Source organism: Hypomesus nipponensis, chromosome 18 (assembly GCF_054491055.1).
Source record: "Hypomesus nipponensis isolate SF chromosome 18, ASM5449105v1, whole genome shotgun sequence".
NCBI classification, from domain to species: Eukaryota; Metazoa; Chordata; class Actinopteri; order Osmeriformes; family Osmeridae; genus Hypomesus; species Hypomesus nipponensis.
The window spans coordinates 21,895,989-21,918,859 of NC_140378.1; the positions used below are offsets into that span (position 1 = coordinate 21,895,989).

Below are 22,871 nucleotides of genomic sequence, written 5' to 3' on the forward strand. Positions count from 1 at the left end.
ACAGTGTGACCTGCATCTCTGGTCACCCAGCCAGTCAAATTCTGTGTTTGCATGTAATACACATAAACACACACACACTGGTGGCTAGCATGTTAGACACACACACACACACACTGGTGGCTAGCATGTTAGACAACCACACACACACACACACTGGTGGCTAGCATGTTAGACACACACACACACACACTGGTGGCTAGCATGTTAGACACACACACACACACACTGGTGGCTAGCATGTTAGACACACACACACACACACTGGTGGCTAGCATGTTAGACACACACACACACACACTGGTGGCTAGCATGTTAGACACACACACACACACACACTGGTGGCTAGCATGTTAGACACACACACACACACACTGGTGGCTAGCATGTTAGACACACACACACACACACTAGTGGCTAGCATGTTAGACACACACACACACACACACTGGTGGCTAGCATGTTAGACACACACACACACACACACTGGTGGCTAGCATGTTAGACACACACACACACACACACTGGTGGCTAGCATGTTAGACAACCACACACACTGGTGGCTAGCATGTTAGACACACACACACACACACACTGGTGGCTAGCATGTTAGACACACACACACACACACTGGTGGCTAGCATGTTAGACACACACACACACACACTGGTGGCTAGCATGTAAGACACACACACACACACACACTGGTGGCTAGCATGTAAGACACACACACACACACACACTGGTGGCTAGCATGTAAGACACACACACACACACACTGGTGGCTAGCATGTAAGACACACACACACACACACTGGTGGCTAGCATGTAAGACACACACACACACACACACTGGTGGCTAGCATGTAAGACACACACACACACACACTGGTGGCTAGCATGTAAGACACACACACACACACACTGGTGGCTAGCATGTAAGACACATACACACAGGTATTCAAGCAGGGTTTGTGTAAATGTCACATGTCTCTCTCCCACTCCCAGATGCAAAGGAAAGACCCGCTGTTCTCTGGTTGTCCTGACTTACACCTGCGTTCCCCAAAGTAATTGTTCATTGTGTTCGGTGAGTGTGAATGGTGTCTCTTATACAGAGGACACAGATGATGTCTGTAATATGTTCCTGTATGATGTCTTTATCACAGACAACACATTTAAATGATTTACCACAGAACAGCCCAGTACTCAACATGAACACACTGCTGATCCCATGTTAGAGGAAGAGACAAACAGCTTGACCTGCCATCTGCTTTCATGAATAGTTTTGTTTGAGCAGTTGAATGTTAATGCTTAGCACTCATTTTTTATTGTTGATAATCAATCAATAATCTAAAATCATTAACTCAAATCAATAAATCTGTATGAATCAAAAATATGTCAATCCCTGAATCCATTTTTTAAATGGTTAAATATTGAAATGATACATCTTTTTACATAGTTTCAGTAAGAATACGACTGACCCTTAAGTATGGTGAACCCAGGTGTGGGACTTTTACTTAGAAGGAAACCAGGAAATGAGGGAAGTTTCAAGGTACAGGCAGGTGGCATTTAGGTGATCTGTATCTTCATCCAACACAGGTGGAACAGGACTCGCGCCAGAAAAACACAAAGGTCTGGGCATCTGAGTTTCAGGAACTGGAAAACAAACACTAAGAATGACAAAAGACAAGTCAAACTAGTCTTGGCAGGGACATGCTGGGAAGGTGTTTAAACCCACAGCCCAGGGTGTGAGGAGTTACAACAGGTGTGGGAGTGAAACAGATCATTAGGGGAACGTAGTGCAGAGGCCTGTTCCATAAAAGCCACTCAAAAAAGCTGGACTTAAAGTCCCAAACTTGACTTGAATTAGCTTAACAAGTCAAGCAGGGCTAAAGAGGTTCCATAAAGGCCAATTTCAGCTCACAAACTCCTACTTATTTAAGTCAGATTTAAGACAAGCTAATTGCACGTGCACCCTATTCTTAAGCAGCCCAAGAGGTAGAACATGGTTAATACCGATCCACCACGGCAAAAAGCAATGCACACGGCCATGTGAGAAGGTCCCCTACTATTAATCAATACATTATCCAGTAGCCTAACTTTTTAACATGGTTTTTGTGTCGGGAAAATGAAAGAACCCTCTTCAGAGGATTCAGAACACAGCGGCACGCCTGGTCTACAATCTACCCAGACGCTCCCATGTTACTCCGCTCCTCATTTCCCTCCACTGGTTACCCATCCCCGTTAGATTCAAGATCCTGGTACTGACCTCAAGTCTCTCCTGCAGCCTTACACCCCCACCCGCCACCTACGGCCTTCTTCAGACAACCGCCTGGTGGTCCCACCGCTCAAGACCGCCTGGTCCCAACAAGTTCTTCTCCTGCCTGGCCCCCCAGTGGTGGAATCAACTCCCCACCTCCATCAGAGACACAGACTGTCTCTCCACCTTCAAGAGAAGGCTCAAGACGCACTTGTTCCGGGAGTACAACGGTACTTACGAATGGTTTGCTGAACCCAATGCTAGTTTCCTCAAGGATCACAATGACTCTTGCTTAAAGACTCGTTGCTCTTGTTGGTTAGTGTTAACTGATTTAAACTGTTGCATTTGCTGCGAAATATTCTATTTTAGTTAATCTTATTTTAATTTTCACTGTTGCTTGCTTTTTCTACAGGTACACTTGCACTTAAAGATTCATGTTGTTTAATTGTAACTTGCTTAACTACATGCTCTTATGTTTCTTCCTTTGGCACTTATTTTTTGGTTGTTCACAATGTGTGCTACTTGTTTTGGCTACCCGCAATGCTTTGCTTTGGGGCTATCTTGTTATTATCAGTGACTTATGCACTTTGAAAAGCTCTCTCTTGGAAGTCGCTTTGGATAAAAGCGTCTGCTAAATAAATAAATGTAAATGTAAATATAGATGTATGGATTTAAGTTAGTTTTGCAATTGTAACCTACTGTTAACAATTATGTAGCTATGACAATTATACTGGGATAATTTAGATTGAGTTATAGGCGTATATGCCTGATGCCTAAACATTTTAAATCACAAACTACCATAGGGCCATACGTTGAACGTAGGCTATGTAGGTTTGTATCATTCTGAAATCATTGTTCATCATTGTTTAATGCATTAGGCTAAATATTGAAGCCTATGTATTTAAGTGGATTTTCTATAAATGTAGCCTACATATTGAACTGATAAGAATGAGAAAATGTGGTAAATCATCGTTTTCCTGTTGGATCAATGTTACAGGAACATCTGGTTCAGTCAGACATTCACGTGATTGATTTCCCCATTTATTGTACACATGACAAATGGTTTTAAAATTGGCGGAATGGATGTAAATGAGGAAGCGCTCCCTGCCTTCACTGCAGCATGCATGAGGCAGGGAGCAACGAGTTCAATCCCCCGCGGGGAGCACAGACAGACAACACGGGGGTGGGCGGCAGCAACGCAGACAGCAGGTTCGACAACGCGTGTGCGTGCATGGAGCGGATTTATAGCGCCGCCTATCGAGCTACGCCTATGGCCTGAGGGCACGGCGATGGGTGGTATGACGTGCGCTGCACGAGTGCCATGCCTGAACCTGCTTCGCTCATTTAAGCAAGAACACAGTGTAAGCCTGACAGTTAGCCTGCCCCTGACCAGGCTAGTTTCGAAGCATAAGTTGCCATAGTAACTTGAGTTCGAACTACATTAAGTTGGCTTTATGGAACCGGATGAACTAGAAATGAGCCTGACTAACTGACATAAGCCTAGCCTATTCGGTAAACTCGCTTTATGGAACAGGCCTAAGGTCTGATGCGACAACACCAATGGTTGACTTGTAATATTAAGGTTTTGGTCTTTCTTGAACTGACCATTTGGAGTGATGCTGTGATTTGATGACTGCATTAGGTTATAAATAAAAGATCATGCAGGACTGTCAAACATGTGATCAAGTAAAACATTCAGTAGAACAAGAACATCACGTAGAACCAGATGTGGACCTTTTTTGGAATGTAAACAATAACAGATAAGTCTAGAACGTAGAACCGAGTTAACTCTAATGAAGTATATTTATTGTTTGTGTGGATCCCTTGCCTGTTGTGCAAATTCATTTCAGTATCCTAAGCCAGGACACATCGCCACTGATGCTAGGCATGATTTGAAATTTCCTTCCATGACAAGTTATGGTACCCCAAACAACTTTTTAAAAACATTACGAGTAAGCTATTCTTTACAGGAGCAACCCAGTCATCCTGTTGTCCCGTTTTTATAGGAAATGCAAACATTTTGAATATGGACAATTGTTCTTCCACAATCTCAACAAACAGCCGAACACAGCAACAAGATTGACATTGTTTTAAAAAACATTTTTACCACAGTAAATTGCTCAATGCTTCTAAACTCGGTGACTTCCATCAAAACAATCATTTGAGTGTCTGAAACCGGAAGCTTTCAAGGGCCAAACTTAAGAAATGAAAATTCTAGTATGTTCATCAAAAGAGTTATATAATACACATGAACTAGGTGGAAACAGTACCTAAGAGGAAATATGGTAGGTTGAGATTTTGATTTATTTTTCCTCACACCGGCTACAGTTACACAACCTACTCCCTCCCTAACTATCCACTGATAGTTAAATTTCAGGAAACTTCCTCATCGGCTCCCCCAGAGATAAGCAAGTTATCTGGTAGGTTGAGTTTTTGAGTTTTTTTCCTCATACTTACACAACCTACTTCCTCCAAACTGATAGTTAGGTTTCTGGAAACTTCCTCATCTGCTCTCCCAGATATATGAAAGTTAAGTTTTACTAAACTTTCTCTTATCTGCTCTCCTAGAGACGGGAGAGTTACGGTGCGTCCAAATGTGCTCCATACCCCACAGATACACAATAATTATTTTATGTTTTATTTATTTTTTAATTGAAGATGGGGGTTATACACTGTTTAGTGGACTACAAATGTCCCACAAAGCAATGCAAAATGTAGTGTCCAACAAATAACTCTTCAATAAAGACAACAAAATGAATCTGATTCGATTGATTTTGTCATTAAATGTTTATTTAGATATTTTCCTTTTGTAAATAGTTTTGGGTGTGAGTACAGTATAATAAATACTTGTAAATAATGCATTTAATTTACATGAGCTGTGAGTTTGACACATTTCCAGTTTTTTACCTGGAAATAGAAGAATATATTCTGATGTTCCACGGATCCAGACAGTGTCATCTCTGTACAGCAGGGTCAAGGGGCACCACACCCCAGGCCATGTAGTTGCGTGATATGGCTGTAAGAAGGTACCATCCTCAATGTGTCAGATTACCCCTCGATGGACAACATTCCATCAAACCAGAAAATTGTTGGTAGGTGTGAAGCTGCCAATTTGATGGTTTATCTTTCTTCATCAGAAGGAAATAGTTCCTGTATAAATAGAAGGATCCTGCAGCCAGCTCAGCATCTACCTGACCAGACACCATGACTCCTCTCCTCACGCTTGGCGCCCTTGTCTGTAAGTACATGGTCTCTCTGGGGAGGGGGGCTACAGGGTCTTGTTTGTATTTAAATCATTAAAGATTCTTTGGGTTTGACGCTGTAGATTTTGGTTTGTGACAGTGAAAGTTGCCTTTTTCTAGTTTTAACCATTAAGATCAGTTGTTCATCATTTCTTATTCTTGTTATTTTAATTATTTCTTATTACCGAAGTGCAACTTGTACTGTTGTGTACGTTCAACCAAAGGGAAACAGTTCCGATTTATATAACTTTTTGGTCCCTCAATTAAGTATTGTGACCAACTGTACATGTTGCATGGTGATGTTAAGAGCTGCCAAACGTCCTTTTCTCGCAGACATAGCAGCCTCTTCAGCTCTGGCGATCTGAGCGTGGTTAATACTTCAAAGATGGTACCATTTCCATGGTGCTTTAGATAAATGAATGAAATTAAATTAATACTGTTTTAACATTAATGTCTTAGATTTCCGAAAGAGCCGAATGGCCCAAAATGCTTTGTTATTTTTACCTGCCATCATATACAATATGTAACCGAACTGCCACACTCCATCAACTGTACTTCTGACCAAGTGCGATCATGTGATCATTTTGTTTTTAGCTTTTAAATCCAGTTGAACTTGTTTTAAGTATAAATGGCTCATCTAGGGATTTAAATAAACATCACATTATTTAAAGAAATCTTAAATTAAATGTTCTTAATGTTCTGGTAACCAAATGTACTTATTTGAAGTCGAGAAAGCTCATAACTAATATTTTAATTGTGTTCTTTGTGTTTTCCTCAGTGCTGGCATGTTGTGTGTCTACAGGGGCAGGTAAAACTTTGTTGTGGGTGTTTAAGTGCAAATAGATCTTTAACCTTTATATTAACTTATGAAAGTTCTTCTTTACAGAGAGAAGAGTAGTCTGTGAAGGTCAACGGACAACCCTGAACTGTGGTACGTTGACACACAGATACATTGTAACACTGTAATACTGTTATACTGATAGCGTAACACTGTTGTAGTGGTACACTGTTATACTGGTATTATTATACACTGCTATACTGGTACACTGTTATACTGATACACTGTTATACTGGTATTGTTATACCATCATAACAGTGGCAAGGTGTCACAATCTGTACAATGACAACTTGCCACATTGCAGATGCACTATATTACACTATTTTTATCTTTTGTACTATTTGTATCTCTTGTACTATTTGTATTTTTATAAGGTAGACTTGTACCTGTAGTATAATTAGACCACATATTTAAGTTTTAGGATTCCTATATGTTTAACCAGTTAAGGAATAGCGTCGCACATAACCCTGTGATCTTTCGAAAGCGGGCCCCACATCGTAGCGTTGCACATGTGTTTTTGAACATTCTAATTGACTATTTTCCAATAAACAAAAAACTATATGACAAATGCCATAGTATGGCTTCAAAATTTACAAGTAGGAAGCTAACAAGTTACCCTAGCAAGTAGTAGCATTGCTACAAGTATTTACATTTATTCATTTATTTATTTTCATTTTGGTATTTCTTTGAAGTCGCTTTGGATAAAAGCGCCTGCTAAATGAATAAATGTAAATGTACAAGTGTTATTCTAGGTTTCTAGGTAACGGAAGCTAACTAAAGCTAGCTAGCTTCCGTTTCTGAAAAATACTTCACTCTGGTGGGAGCTTCGGAAATATTTAGAACTCACGCATCTAAAGGTTAATGTGTGCACCTTCCTGGAAAAGTAAATTCCTTGTCTGTGCAAACTTTCATGGCAAAGAAAACACTTTCTGGTTCTGAATTTTGATTCTGATACTGGTATTGTTTGACTGGTATTGTTATACTGATACAGTGTTATACTCGTATTGTTATACTGGTATATTGGTATACTGATACACTGTTATAGTGGTACAGTTTTACTGGTATATTGTTATACTGGTACATGGAGAGAAGAAGAGCCTGACAGAGGGACTATGGTGTATTTCAGGGAGGTCTCCGATCAAGGTGCTCCGTGCTAACTACGGACGCACAGACAGGAGAGTCTGCAGCAGTCGTCGTTCATACTGTCAGATTGTCAAGACCAACTGCGTCAACAGGAGAACACTGCCTGTGGTGAAAAGCAGGTTGAACACACACACACACATACAGACACGAAACTCACACACAAACACACACACATACATAGACACAAAACTCAAACTAAACACGGACAAGCACACATAGTGCTCTAATTTAAAGTGTCTCCCCTCCACCTCAACAGATGCGATGGAAGGACCAGCTGTTCTCTGGTTGCCTCCTGCTCTTTGTTTTCTGATCCCTGTCATGGAACCTACAAATACCTGGATGTGACCTACATCTGCCTACACCCAAGTGAGTGTACTGTGTGTGTGTGTGTGTGTGACAGTGGACTGTGTGTGTGTGTGACAGTGTACTGTGTGGGTGTGACAGTGTACTGTGTGTGTGTGACAGTGTACTGTGTGTGTGTGTGACAGTGTACTGTGTGTGTGTGACAGTGTACTGTGTGTGTGTGTGTGTGACAGTGTACTGTGTGTGCGTGTGACAGGTGCACTTTGTGTTTGCGTCCTTCTACCAAACCCAGAAGAGCATGAGGATAAAAACAAATGCAAGCTACAGAACAAAGAATGCTACAACCTATTAAGAAATAAAAACAAGAGGTGGTGGTTGTGTGCATGAGTCAGACGCACAGGTTCAAACCTGTGATGCAATGACACCTGTTACACATGCGTGTTTGTGTAACAACTGTGTATTGATATATATTTATATATATATATATGTGTGCGTGTTTCAATCAGAGATGCTTTGTATCTACAGTCCCCTGTAGTCTACTGTGTTGAAGCTGTTGCAGTTGTTCTTAATGATGACTAAGCTGGTGTGTGTTTGACAGAGCGCGTTGTGTCTTGTGAGGGGAGTGTCTCCAGGCTGAGATGTGGTAAGATTTCCCTGATCCTCCATCTCCAGTCATGTGCTCAGAGTGCAGTTTACTTGCTCCACCCTTTCCTCATCCCTCCAAAACTCCACCTGCTTTTCCTCCCTCTTTCCTCTCCTTTCCCTCCTTCTCCCTCCCCAGGCTGGGGCACCATCCGGGTCCAGAGTGCGGCGTATGGTCGGAGGTCTCGGAGCGTGTGCTCATACCGTCAGTCCTCATACAAGACCCGCAATACCCGATGCGCTCGCTTTGTCACCAGCAGCATGGCTCGCAGGTACGAGAACCAACAACACTCCAAAGTTTCTGGTGTGATTCCCTATGGAAATAAGTTGGGGTTAGAGAATAATGTGACTGTGTATTCACTTTTTGAAAGGGCAGTTGTTCAGAGATTAGCTTTTGCATAAGGGTTGGGGTTGATCCAGTGGATAACTTCTCCTCTTCCTCATCCTACCCTTCCTCCTCCACCTTCTACCCACCCCCTCTCTCCTGATCCTCCTCCTTCTCTCCCCAGATGTAACGGGAGGAAAGCATGCAATGTCAAGGCTGCTAACACCGTATTTGGGGACCCCTGTCGTGGAACCTATAAATACCTGGATGTTAATTACACCTGTAGCTGTGAGTACTCACTCTGCACTTCCCACAAGTGACCGCTGTGTTCTTTATTGTTGTCCTGCTTTTTTACTGTTCATGACACTAGCAGCCTGGTAGTGATGGTGACAGTCTTTCTGTCTGTCCCATACAGAGATGATTACATGCTGAATGAACTTCATGACTGTAAGTACAGACACCCCATTACACATCCTCACACACACTCTCACTTGCAAACATTGTCACACACACACCCTTACATGCACTCACCCAAACACACAGGTGAAGCCTGTCTCCAGATATTTCTTGTCTTGCAGGTGATGCACCAATGAAAGAAGAGGTGGTGTGTCATTCAGGGCAGAGGAGAAAACCCTTCACACAGCTTCTCTTTCTCTCCTGTGTGATTCATGTGCTTTAATGCGATTCTACTAATTCATCCATCTGCTTTCAGATGATCACTTGATATTATAGTCTCATTATTCTCTACTGTTCTCTTTATCTGGTGTTTTTAATGCAGAGTCTCTGTCTGATTAGGTTAAAGAGAAAGCTCTACTGCTAATCAACCAAATCCTGAATGAATGATGCTTCAATATTAAATAAATCAACATGTTTACAAAGCTTTGATGTGTGATGTGGTTCTTAGTTTCCAGTCAGTAGCACACCAGGGTCAGGAGAGTCATTCATACACAAGAAGATCCTGTACATCACCAGGGTAGATCACCACCAGGGTAGATAGCCAGGGTAGATGCCCACCAGGGTAGATCACCACCAGGATAGGTCACCCCCATGGTAGATAGCCAGGGTTGATCCCCAGGGAAGATGCCCACCAGGGTAGGTCACCACCAGGGTAGGTCACCCCCATGGTAGATAGCCAGGGTAGATCACCACCAGGGTAGATCGCCACCAGGGTAGGTCACCCCCATGGTAGATAGCCAGGGTAGATCACCACCAGGGTAGGTCAGGTCATCCCCATGGTAGATCCCCAGGGTAGATGCCCACCAGGGTAGATCACCACCAGGGTAGGTCATCCCCATGGTAGATAGCCAGGGTAGATCCCCAGGGTAGATCACCACCAGCGTAGATCCCCTGGAGTTGTTGATTGGGTTGGGTAATATGCTGGATCGATTCCCCGCTGTGCCAAATGACGTTGTGTCCTTGGGCAAGTCACTTCACCCTACTTGCCTTGGGGGGAATGTCCCTGTACTTACTGTAAGTCGCTCTGGATAAAAGTGTCTGCTAAACGTAAATTATACTACATATTATGTAGCCTGCATTTTATGAGTCAGTTTACGGTTGGGGGGGTAATGTAATTATATATGTATTTATTGCAACCCTAACTTACACTGTAGAACCACATAGCCCTATGTATCAATGTTGACCTTGTTTTAGTTTACATGAATTAAAGTGAAAAGGAGTTTAATGGGCCAATTAACAATCATTTTAAGATAGTTTTGTATTCTTTCAATAATAAATACATAGGGCTTACCATACACATGTATGTATGTCTATAGGGCTTACAGTCTCTAAACTGACATAGCCCACTGGATTGAACATCCTTCCTGGTGGGGGGGGACGTGCTGGTAATATCTTACCAAAAAGTATTTTGTTGTTGACAGTTTACAAAAGACAAAGGGGTGATTCATGGTCCACGCTGGTTTATTAGGTTGGGTTACAGTCAGGGCCTCACACCAAACCTCATCTAACACACCTTCAATCACACAAATAAAACAACTCACAAAAACTCAAATTAACAGTTGTTTCCTTTTTTGTCCAACTCTGAATATCTTAAAAACGTTGGTTTATCAGAATATAAATGATCCTATTTTGATCACGTGTGTAGATCACCACCAGGGTAGATCACCACCAGGGTACATAGCCAGGGTAGATAGCGAGGGTAGTAGATCACCACCAGGGTAGGTCACCACCTGGGTAGCTCACCACCAGGATAAGTCACCACCTGGATAGATCACGACCAGGGTAAGTCACCACCAGGGTAGGTCACCACCAGGGTAGGTCACCACCAGGGTAGGTCACCACCACGGTAGGTCACCACCAGGGTAGGTCACCACCAGGATAGATCACCACCAGGGTAGCTCACCAGCAGGGTAGGTCACCACCAGGGTAGATCACCACCAGGGTAGGTCACCACCAGGATAGATCACCACCAGGATAGATCACCACCAGGGTAGGTCACCACCAGGATAGATCACCACCAGGGTAGGTCACCACCACGGTAGGTCACCACCAGGGCAGGTCACCACCAGGATAGATCACCACCAGGGTAGGTCACCACCAGGATAGATCACCACCAGGGTAGGTCACCACCACGGTAGGTCACCACCAGGGCAGGTCACCACCAGGATAGATCACCACCAGGGTAGGTCACCACCAGGGTAGGTCACCACCAGGATAGATCACCACCAGGGTAGGTCACCACCAGGGTAGGTCACCACCAGGATAGGTCACCACCAGGGCAGGTCACCACCAGGGTAAGTCACCACCAGGATAGATAGCCAGGGTAGATCACCATCAGGGTAGGTCACCACCTGGGAAGATCACCACGAGTAGATCACAGCTGGACCTGGTTTTATTCTGGGGTAAATGATTTAAATTGTTATTATTTTTGCCATAAAAAAAATACCATTGGACAATGGACCGCTTAACAAGGTCAACAACCCTCATCCAAGTTGGTGTTTTCATTTTTTTTTTATGTATCTTATTGATTAATATCTTATCTAAGTTAGATAGCTTCCTATCTAACCTGGCGGCTAACTCACCCTGACCTTAACCCTGAGGCAGAGGTCAGGAGTCACGCTGCTGGATCCATCCCCTCAGGTACAGGTTCCTCCCTTTAGTAACATTGAAAGTAGTTTACAGTAACATCCTACAGTTTCAGAAAAAACACCTAAACAAGACTACACATTGTGTAAACACGTACACAACAAAGCACAAGATGAAAACAAGCCTCACCAGTAAATAACATTTCACAATATGCATATGATTTATGTGTCTTCATATGTACAATGCCCAGCTAACTGACTGAACCATACTGTCGCTAACTGACTGAACCACGCTGTCACTAACTGACTAAACCAGCCTGTCGCTACTCTTCTCAGATTACTCCCTTAGTTCCTGTTTAAATAGCTTGTTTCCGGTTTAGAGGGCTGTTTTCCTGTTTACATGGCTTGTTTGCTGTTTACAGGGCTCATTTCCATTTTACAGAGCTGGTTTACAGTTTACAGAGCTTCTCTCTGACACCACTGGTCCCAGCTGTGGAGAGGGGGAGCCTCTAGTCTCAGCTAACATGGGGTGTAAACATGGAAGCTATGGTCCCGACAGGGATGATCTCACCACCCTTCTGAATAAATAATAATTATAACAACAACAGCAGCAGTGCCACTAGAAGCTCTCACTACCCTCAATGGACAGTTAGGACACACACAGGGCGGAGAAAGAAAGGAGTATAACAGGTCACTAAGGTATGTGTGTGTGTTGGTCTGTCTGGGGGACAGAGATGGCTGTGAGTGTGTGTGTGTGTGTATTGTGTGTGTTTGTGTGTGTTAGTCTGTCTGGGGACAGAGATGGCTGTGAGTGTGTGTGTGTGTGTATTGTGTGTGTTTGTGTGTGTTAGTCTGTCTGGGGACAGAGATGGCTGTGTGTGTGTGTGTGTGTATGTGTTGGTCTGTCTGGGGAACAGAGATGGTTGTGTGTGTTGTGTGTGCGTGTTGTGTGTGTGTGCGTGTGTGTTAGTCTGTCTGAGGGACAGAGATGGCGGGGCCCTTGGGGTCATCGAAGCGGTCCATTGTTTGAAGCTGCATGATCATGTGGAGGCCGTAGGTGAGCACTAGGACCATGAGGAGGCTGGTCAGCAGCCCCATCCAGATCCCTGGGCTGAAGAAGCCAGCACAGTCACTGGCGTAGGAGAAGTCACTACCCGTAACGTTGAAGCCCTGGATCTACACACACACACACACACACACACACACACATAGGAGGCACAGGAAAAGTGAAGATGAGAAAAAGAAAGGCATTGAAGGCAGAGAGAGGAAAGAGAAGGGAGGGATTGGGTGTTAGTTCTTATTCTGCAATAGAGCAGCCTGCCTCACCTAGGGCTGCACAATTATGGCCAAAATGATAATCACGATTATTTTGATCAATATTGAGATCACGATTAATTATCACGATTATTTGTTGATTTAAAAATATATATTGTCACATAGACTAATTATAACTGCTTTCACATCCATATTAAGTTACATTCCTGCTAATGTACAAATATGTGCATCAAAATAAAATAGGTCCTCTTATTCCAAAAAATTCAGTGCACTTCAACAGGGCAATTTTCAATTTTCCATTGTGTAAATATATGCAAAAAAAAAACTTTGGTATGTGAACATTGTCGATCACGCAAATTTGATCGTGGGAAGCCAAAATCGTGATTAAAATGTGATTAATTGTGCAGCCCTAGCCTCACCCCTACTGATGTCAGCACTACTGATGTCAGCCCTACTGATGTCAGCCCTACAAATGTCAGCCCTATGGATGTCACCCCTACTGATGTTAGCCCTACTGATGTCAGCCCTACTGATGTCAGCCCTACTGATGTCAGCCCTACATATGTCAGCCCTATGGATGTCACCCCTACTGATGTTAGCCCTACTGATGTTAGGCCTACTGATGTCAGCCCTACTGATGTCACCCCTACGGATGTCAGAGGAGAGGAGGAGAAGTTGAGCAGGAAGAAAGAGAGAGTAGAGGAGGAGGCGAGGAGGAAGAGAGGTGGAGCAGGAGGAAAGGATAGGAGGAGGAGGATGAGAGGAGGAAGAGAGAGGAGGTGGAGGAGGAGGATGAGAGAGGAGGTGGAGGAGGAGGATGAAAGGACAGGAACAGGAGTCACCTGGAAGTCCTGGAAGGAGACCCTCCACTGGTTGGCGGGGTCCTTGTCAGAGCGCGGGACCAGTACAGGGTAGCTGGAGCTCCGGACGTACTCACACCGGTACGAGTATTCTGCCGGTGCGTAGATGTGGCGGCTGCCGTTAAATGTGGCCCTGGTGCCGTCATACTCTAGCTCCACTGTGTCCAGGGTGAACCAGCGCCGTGCAGACACCGGGAAGTGCCTCTGCTTCATGATGAACCTGAAGACACACACGTATAGACACACACACATGTATAGACACACACACACGTATAGACACACACACACGTATAGACACACACACACGTATAGACACATGCACACACGCGTATAGACACACACAGACACGCACACACATACACAGGCAGGCAGGAGCACACACAAAGAGGTAGAGTTAAAGGATATTTAGGGGAAAACTTTGTGGATAAGTGTGAGTGTGTACATGTGTGTGTGTGACAGTAAGTGTGTGTGTGTTTGGGTGAGTGTGTGTGTGTGAACTTACATCAGCTTGAAGGAGCGATGTCCGAGGACGTTCTCGTAGTTCAACACCAGTCTGAGAGCAACAGAGACTACTGTCAGCCTCCTCCTTCCCTGTTAATAGCATCACTTCCTCCTTCCCTGTTAATAACATCACTTCCTCCTTCCCTTTTAATTACATCCCTTCCTCCCTTCCTATTAATTATATAACTTCCTTCTTCCCTGTTAATAACATCCTTTCCTCCTTCCCAGTTAATAACATCACTTCCTCCTTCCCTGTTAATAACATCACTTCCTCCTTCCCTGTTAATGACATCACATACTCCCCTCCCTGTCAATAACATCACTTCCTCCTTCCCTGTTATGAAATTACTTCCTCCTTCCCTGTTAATAACATCACTTCCTCCTTCCTTGTTAATGACATGACATACTCCTTCCCTGTCAATAACATCACTTCCTCCTTCCCTGTGAGTCTGGAGCTATTTTGGCCGTTTTTGAGTACCTTTGATTTGGCCTTGATATGCTGCATAAAGAAATGTTTATCATACCAATGTTTGGTATCATTTTTTTCAGCACAATCTCACCTACATGACCTGTTAAATTAGGGTTTTCACTTTGGCATACTTTTCAACATACTGGACCCAAACAGACACAAAAACACAAGCTCCGTGTGGGAAAATTATGGTTTTTGGACCATATTTCACACACACATACTCAACAAAGCTTTTCAAAAGATTAATATTGAAGCACAAGTTGTATATGTGAACATAAAAAGGTAAAGTTGAGATATAATCAAGATATTTACAAAGAGAGCAGGTCTATCCATATACACTGTTATTGTGCCATCAATAACTGTCCAAAATAATATTTCATAAATTATTCAAAAAAATTAAAAAAAATAAAAATTCTCCACTAGATGTCAAACTTGGCTCATTTATAACCTTCCCTTTGACTACCGTGGTAATTCTCCGTTGCAATTCTTTTTTTTCTCTTTATTCTCTGTATGTCAATAAAACATGTAAAAGATTCAAAAATCAAGATGTTCTAAGGAATTTGTACTATAGTGAAGTAGAATAGAATTAGATAATAAAATAAACGAAAGCACTAAATGTTTTTCTCACCTCTCGCTGTCAACAACAGAATCTTGGTAGGCCAACATGTTTTTTTTTTTGCTCTCAAGCGGAAATACAAAGTCGACGGCATGTAAGGATATCCTGTCCGCTTCATTTCACCCAAAGTAAGTCCAAATGTACTCCTAAACTACTCAAAATCTCCCCAAAACTACTCAAAATAGGTTTATTATGACTAATACTAGTCATAATAAACCTAATCCGTTTTTTCTTAGACGTCTCTTTGTCCTCTCGCTTTCTCGTGCACGCTATAGCTATGAGTGAGCAGAATCACCCGTTTTTCTCCGTTTCATTTTTGGACAAAAAACGATGAAAATATTCAAATAAACGCAACGAGCGCATAAAAGAGCGCTTTTTTTAACGCACTTTTTTCATGGAATTGAAAAAATCGTAAGTTAAGTTTTACTTGGCCTATTTACACAACTGAAACACTCAAATGTAGCTTCAGGTCTGCACTATCGCATGAAATCGACGGCAGCCCTCTGAGTGTCTTTGTTTACATGCTTCGTGGTCCGAAAGCTGACCAGCGCTCTGATCACGCCGGGGTGATCGTCGACTCGGAAGAGTAAGATCACTTCCTCCTTCCCTATTAATGACATTACTTCCTCCTTCCCTGTTAGTATTATGACTTCTTCGTCCTGCCTTCCATGACCTCTGACCTTGAGGTTGACTTATCACAGGACGAGCCCTGGAGCCTGGGGGTGACGCCCTCTCCGAAGGTGGTGGGGGTGAGGTCATGCCCCTCCCAGCGGCCGCTCCGCAGGATGCTGACCGACAGGTTCCCCGCCCACAACAGGATGCAGCTTGATCCGTCTTCCTGTAGAGGAGAAACACATCATCAAGCCACATGAGTGTGTGTGTTAGTGTGTGTGAGTGTTAGCTTTAGTTCTGCTACCTTGTACTCCACAGGAGGGTAAAGCCCAGGCCTCTCTCTCTCCCTCTCCCTCTCCCTGTTCCTGTTGCGGTCTCTCCCGTAGCCTCGTGCCTGCAGTAGAGAACGACCCCCGCCTAGACCCGCCTCCAACACCACAGAGGACACTTCCTGCAGGGAGGGAGGGAGAGAGGTAGAGAGGTGGAGGTAGGAGAGGTAGAGAGGTGGAGGTAGGAGAGGTAGAGAGGTGGAGGTAGGAGAGGTAGAGAGGTGGAGGTAGGAGAGGTAGAGAGGTGGAGGTAGGAGAGGTAGAGAGGTGGAGAGAAATAGAGGGATAACGAGTGGGAGAGAGTGGAGAGATAGAGAATGTTAGGATAAAGAGACAGGTGAGAAAAAGAGAGGACAATTAGGTAGAAAGAGACCAGATAAGAAAATATCATAGTGTAAAACCACTGCTAACCAAAAAAACACACACACAAGGACTTTAAGCAAAGATAAGCCCACACACCAACAAGCATCAAACACACACACACACACACACACACTTACCCGTGAGGGTCGGAGGGCGGTGTAGATGGCGGTGTAGGGGACAGACTGGGCCTTCATTATGCTCATCACCTGACCAATCACCTCATCTGCAACACACATCAGATATGAGCTGACCCTGCACACACACCAGATAGATTGTAATGTTTAAACCTCAGTTAACCAGTCAGTCAGCTTTAAGAACGGTTGTTCTAATGCCCTGTGGTTCTATTGTCCCCCCTACTTGTTACTGCCTCTCTGGCAGAGCTGTCTTCATGACAGGAAGTACCGTAGCTAACAGGAAGTACAGTGGCTAACTCACTGTTCCTGTCTTCATGACAGGAAGTACCGTGGCTAACAGGAAGTACAGTAGCTAACTCACTGTTCCTGTCTTCATGACAAAAGTACCGTAGCAAACTCACTGTTCCTGTCTTCATGAACAGGAAGTACAGTAGCTAACTCACTGTTCCTGTCTTCATGACAGGAAGCACCGTAGCTAACAGGAAGTACAGTAGCTAACTCACCGTTCCCACTGAGCACCTCCTTCATTGACATCAGGTCTCCCCTGAAAGAGACCATACCCACAGTTACTTAAGCCATACCTACTGTTTGTGCCAAGTGTGTCTACATGTGTGTGTGTGCGTGTCTACATGTATGTGTGTGTAGCCGTGTGTCTGCATGTGTGTGTGTGTGTCCGTGTTTGTATGTACCCAATGCTGTAGGGCAGTCTGAACACCAGCAGAGCGGGGTTGGAGGCGTTGAGGCGGAGCTGGGCCAGAGTGTCAGCGTCCATGTAGAGAGGAGAGGTCTCCAACTGGTCCTGCAGCTGACCAATCACAGCGCTGGAGGCAAGTCCGGACACGGCAGGAAGCACAAGAGGGGAGGAACACGACAGCAGCGCCTTCTGGAGGACAACACAGGAACAACACCCCTGTTACAGTAGAAATTAACCCCAACAGGCTACAGAGGGCACTGTCAAAATACAAGTGAGTGTTTGTGTGTGAGAGTGTGTGTGTGTGTGTGTTTGAGAGTGTGTATGCATGTGTGTGAGTTTGTGTAGATGTAACGACACACCTCCAGGTTAGGAAAGGAACTGTCCTGCTTGTTGCCGAAGGCTCCTCCATACACAGTAAAGTCCTCCAGACTCAGCTGGCAGGCAGAGAGGAGACATTACGTAAGAGGAACAGAACACACCCAGATATAGAATCAGTCAGATGGCTGCACGGTTAGGGATTTGGGCTATTAATCAGAAGGTTGCCGGTTCGATTCCGTAAGATGTGCTAAATATTCTTGAATTATTTTCTGATGAGTTTGTTAGCTACAATTATTCTCCCAGAAGAGAAAGATGCCTGAATGCTTCAATGAGGAAAATAACACTAGTAGTACATTACAATTCAGATAGCGACGGGGTCAGAGTGTATTTATGCCCCGATATTTTGAAGGAACCCCCCCCCCCCCCCCAGCAGCTGAAAAACATCACAGAGGAAACACTGGAGAGGGTGAGAGAGAGAGGGTGAGAGAAAGATTATGAGAGAGAGGGTGAGAGAGAGAGGGTGAAAGAGAGAGTGAGAGGGTCAGAGAGAGCGAGAGGGTGAGAGATAGAGGGTGAGAGAGAGCGAGAGGGTGAGAGATAAAGGGTGAGAGAGAGAGGGTGAAAGAGAGAGTGAGAGGGTGAGAGAGAGCAAGAGGGTGAGAGATAGAGGGTGAGAGAGAGAGGGTGAAAGAGAGAGTAAGAGGGTGAGAGAGAGCGAGAGGGTGAGAGATAGAGGGTGAGAGAGAGAGGGTGAAAGAGAGAGTGAGAGGGTGAGAGAGAGCGAGAGGGTGAGAGCTAGAGGGTGAGAGAGCGAGGGTGAAAGAGAGAGTGAGAGGGTGACAGAAAGCGAGAGGGTGAGAGATAGAGGGTGAGAGAGAGAGGTTAGACCTAGGGCAGAACAGTGTACACAGAGGCCAGCCTATCACCATAGAACAAGTAGTGACTACCAATTCCAGGAGACGACCCCAGAGGACGGACGGGTCTGGAGTCGGGGCTCTCTCACCTTGTCCTGCAGGAAGAGGAGGAGGTTGCGAGGGGAGGAGTTCAGGGCCGTCTCCAGGTAAGAGCCCAGCTGAGCGCTGCCCACAATGTGACCTGCTGGGGGCAGGGCCAGGGGCGGGGCAGCAGACCTGCTGCAGACAAGTTCAAGTCTTTCATTTGTCAGGTACACAGAACAACACAAGGTCAGACTGGGCACTGAAATTCTGAAGACAAGACAACGCAAGCACCTGGCAAAACATAACATATAAGTACACAGAACATAATTTAGGTAACCCTTCCTTTTACAGTCCCTTAAGTATGAGGTATTTACATAGAAAGTAAAGGGTATGTTTTGTGTTTTATTGGGTATTACTGATTGGAACCAAGGTGGTAAATACCTAGATAATTCAAAGTATTTACCCATTAACTAAATATTAACGTGCTGGTCATTACTGGGTATGTTTTCTGTATTATTGGGTATTACCGATTGGTACCAAGGTGGTAAATACAGAGATAATTTGAAGTATTTACCCATTAACTATTTACTAACGTGCTGGTTATTACTGGGTAATTTTCACTGGTCCTAATTAGGTAAAAACAGAAGACAAAACTTAGTATTTACCTGGAAACTTATAAATATTACTATTTAAATACTGCTGGTAGTAAGTTGGTATCTACAGGAGATATAGCCTATATGGTAAATTCTAATGTGTTGTTGGGTAAATACTAGCCTGGCTGCCAGCCCAACTTCTCCCCGCCCACAAAAAGATTTGGTCGGGAAGTTGGGTCTGGAGGGTCTCGTATTGGGGAACAACTACAGAAAACCAGAATCTGGGCGTACCAATGAAATTGCCAGGACGGGCTTCATACGATGATGGACAGATGATCAACAGTAACGTAATCACCCACGTCACAAAAGAGCGCTTAACAATAAATAATACACAATACTAACCCTAAATGCACATAATACCTATTACACCCCTATAACCTATTGTAACCTAGGTGGAGTACAGTACAGTAGTGCAAAATTGCAGATCAGTGACTATGTCAATGACCATACAGAAGCCTGATGGCGAAGTACAGTGAGGTACAGTAGTGCAATGTTACTGAAAGTGACAGTGTATAAGTGACTAGTGTGCAGCAAATCAATGTCGATATCAGTGCCCATTCAGAAGCCTGATGGCCCTTGGGTAGAAACTGTTGTCCAGTCTGCGTGTGCGCGACCGGATGCTGCGGTAACGCCTGCCAGAAGGCAACGGGGTAAAGAGACTGAAGGATGGGTGGTAACAGTCTCTTAGAATCCTGCCAGCTTTCCTGAGGCAACGTGTGGTATAGGTGTCCTGTAGGGCTGGGAGCTTCCTGCCGATGATGAACTCAGCGGAACAAACCACCTTGCAATCCCTGTCTGTGCAGCTCCCATACCACACTGTAATGCAACCAGTCAGAATGTTCTCTATAGTGCATCTGTAAAAGTTAGTGAGGATGACTGAGTCCATACCAAACTTCTTCGCTTACGGGCCGCTTTGACCACCTTGTCCGTGTGAACAGACCAGGTGAGGTCGTTGCTGATGTTCACCCCAAGGAACTTGAAGCAGCTGACCTTCTTCACTTCAGATCCGTTGATGAGTAGGGGTGCATGCTCCTCCTCCTGCCGCCTCCTATTGTCCACAATCATCTCCTTGGTCTTGCTGATCTTGAGAGAGAGGTTATTGTCCTGGCACCATGATGTCAGGGTGTCAACCTCTTCTCTGTAAGCTGACTTGTCACTGTCAGAGATGAGGCCCACCATGGTTGTGTCGTCAGCAAACTTAACAAGGAGGTTGGAGCTGTGCGTAACTTGCCGCACAGTCGTGAGTGAACAATGAGAACAGGAGAGGGCTGAGCACAAAGCCCTGGGGGGTGCCTGTGTAGGTGATCAGTACGGATGAGGTGCGGTCACCGATTCTCACCACCTGTGGCCTCCCCGTCAGGAAGTGGAAGATCCACTTGCAAAGGGAGGTGCTTAGTCCCAGGTCCACAAGCTTGGAGACCAGTCTGGAGGGGATGATGGTGTTGAATGCTGAGCTGTAGTCAATGAACAGCTTCCTCACATACGTATTCCCTTTGTCCAGGTGGGGGAGAGCGGTGTGCATAGTCAGAGCGATGGCATCGTCTGTAGACCTGTTGGACCGGTATGCAAACTGCATAGGGTCCAGGGTGAGGGGCAGCTAGCAGATGAATGATTTGACTACTTCATGATGACAGAGGTCAGTGCTATTGGGCGATAATCGTTCAAACATGTGACCTTGGTGTTCTTGGGCACAGGGATAATGGTGGTCCTCTTGAAGTAGGTGGGGAGTACAGACAGGTTAACGGAGAGGTTGAAGATGTCACTGAAGACCCCTGCCAGCTGGTCAGCGCAGCCTCTGGATGGACTGTAACACCTGGTCCTCTCTCTTCATGCTATACTTGAGATCATATTGTCTCATCAGAGGGGGGTGGTCAGATGGCTGAGCGGTTTGAGAGTCGGGCTATTAATCAGAAGGTTGTTGGTTCGATTCCTGGCCATGCAAAATGACATTGTGTCCTAGGGCAAGGCACTTTACCCTACTTGCCTCGGGGAGAATGTCCCTGTACTTACTGTAAGTCGCTCTGGATAAGAGCGTCTGCTAAATTACTAAACGTAAACAAGACTTGTACTATGTAATGTGTAGTTGAGGTTACTGTTGCCCTATAGGTTCCTTAAGATATTTTACCGTTGGTGCCTGTTAGCTGAAATAATAGTTACTTTGCTCTGTGCTTATAGACCGTTCCTTGATCGATCACTGAAATATGCACTTTTGATCCTTGACTTTCGCTGTACATTCTATACCAGTGCACTATTTGTATGTGGCCTTGGGATAAAAGCTCTGACAAAAAAAATATACATACAGTAATATTAGCTACAAAGCCGTTCTACCGCAGCGTAGGATCAAACCGGTCAGGTTCCACGAGCAGAGAACCAGCAGTATGATGCGGCCTTGCATAATAAAGCTAAACGTAACCAAAACACACCTTAAATTCCTTGTTGGTTACCTCTGTTCTCTGAACGGCTGCAGGGACGGACATCAGAGCCGTCTACCGTGAACGTACATAGCACTAGCTGCTACACACCTGCTGTGCGCTAAATCATTGATGGTTGCTTATTCAGGACATCATCGAGCTAGATCACCGTTGAATAATTGTTTTAACAACGTTTATTGTGATACAACCAATAATCAACCAACAATTCAATATATTCACGAAGGTGGTTGTTGCTGTTATACACGGTGGTATCTTTTGGATAAGGAATGGCAAAATGTCAAGTAACGGTACTCGTTAACGGTACTCGAGTAAACAGGCACCAACAAAACCGAAAGCCCGCACTCACCCTTCACTCCTCCATAGCATCAGAGGCACCTGTTCTTCGCCGGTAGTTGAGGGTAACACGGCGAATACAATGGCAAATAGCACCGAGGCTCGATGGACCGCTAGCATCCTTGCAGTCGCCATGTTTGGAGAATCTAATTATAAGACATGACGTCAGTACAGGACCAAGGCTAGCGGCGGAGTCGCCAGTACCTCCACCGGCCGCCAGAGGTCATCCTCTCAGATCTTTTAAATGTGACATCCAGTCTCAAATCCGGTGGCGTCTAATTGAACCAGGACCAGACATGGAGACTGGTGTCAGTCGGTCTGTAATAACGTGAAATCATACAGTATTCTGTACTTACATTTTGTATGTATCAAAACTAATACTTGTATTCATTTCGTCCCGCATTTTTTTCCGTAATTCTGTTAATGATGTCACCAGATTAAGATGTAATGCCACCAGATTAAGATGTTGTGATGTCACCAGTTTAAGGTATAATGTGACCAAATTAAAATGGTGTTGGGTATGCCTACATCGGAGATTAAGCCTACATATGTG

At 44.5% G+C, this 22,871-nt stretch overlaps 2 protein-coding genes across 3 annotated transcripts; one reads left to right on the forward strand and one right to left on the reverse strand.

Annotated features, from left to right (window-relative positions):
* Positions 1 to 5,395: 5,395 nt before the first annotated feature.
* On the forward strand, positions 5,396 to 9,628 carry LOC146252739 (L-rhamnose-binding lectin CSL3-like). The gene is made up of 10 exons (XM_084680729.1): positions 5,396 to 5,495; positions 6,278 to 6,307; positions 6,386 to 6,430; positions 7,464 to 7,599; positions 7,737 to 7,846; positions 8,382 to 8,426; positions 8,565 to 8,697; positions 8,935 to 9,038; positions 9,166 to 9,197; positions 9,329 to 9,628. Coding segments are annotated over exons 1-9 (639 nt in total). The 5' UTR covers positions 5,396 to 5,461; the 3' UTR covers positions 9,168 to 9,197; positions 9,329 to 9,628.
* Positions 9,629 to 11,288: 1,660 nt separating this feature from the next.
* atp6ap1a (ATPase H+ transporting accessory protein 1a) lies at positions 11,289 to 22,478 on the reverse strand. 2 transcript variants are annotated; one of them, XM_084681127.1, is made up of 11 exons: positions 22,332 to 22,478; positions 18,966 to 19,092; positions 18,004 to 18,078; positions 17,640 to 17,833; positions 17,454 to 17,494; positions 16,954 to 17,039; positions 16,429 to 16,575; positions 16,193 to 16,350; positions 14,429 to 14,479; positions 13,909 to 14,146; positions 11,289 to 12,967 (listed from the first exon to the last, which is right to left on the reverse strand). In XM_084681127.1, exons 1-11 carry the CDS (start codon positions 22,451 to 22,453, stop codon positions 12,758 to 12,760), a joined length of 1,449 nt encoding a protein of 482 aa, XP_084537253.1. In that variant the 5' UTR covers positions 22,454 to 22,478; the 3' UTR covers positions 11,289 to 12,757. The 2 variants fall into 2 exon arrangements, with proteins under 2 accessions (XP_084537253.1, XP_084537252.1); XM_084681126.1 differs by having other exon boundaries at positions 18,966 to 19,095.
* Positions 22,479 to 22,871: the final 393 nt, after the last annotated feature.

Excerpts from the sequence above, each read along its gene's own strand:
- LOC146252739 (XM_084680729.1), top strand. The coding sequence starts at position 5,462 with ATGACTCCTCTCCTCACGCTTGGCGCCCTTGTCT. Across the intron at positions 5,496-6,277 it reads CACGCTTGGCGCCCTTGTCT|TGCTGGCATGTTGTGTGTCT; the intron begins GTAAGTACATGG and ends TGTTTTCCTCAG. Across the intron at positions 6,431-7,463 it reads ACGGACAACCCTGAACTGTG|GGAGGTCTCCGATCAAGGTG; the intron begins GTACGTTGACAC and ends GGTGTATTTCAG.
- atp6ap1a (XM_084681126.1), bottom strand. The coding sequence starts at position 22,453 with ATGGCGACTGCAAGGATGCTAGCGGTCCATCGAGCCTCGGTGCTATTT. Across the intron at positions 19,096-22,331 it reads ATGCTATGGAGGAGTGAAGG|CAGGTCTGCTGCCCCGCCCC; the intron begins GTGAGTGCGGGC and ends ACTTGTCTGCAG. Across the intron at positions 14,480-16,192 it reads TGTGATAAGTCAACCTCAAG|ACTGGTGTTGAACTACGAGA; the intron begins GTCAGAGGTCAT and ends TGTTGCTCTCAG.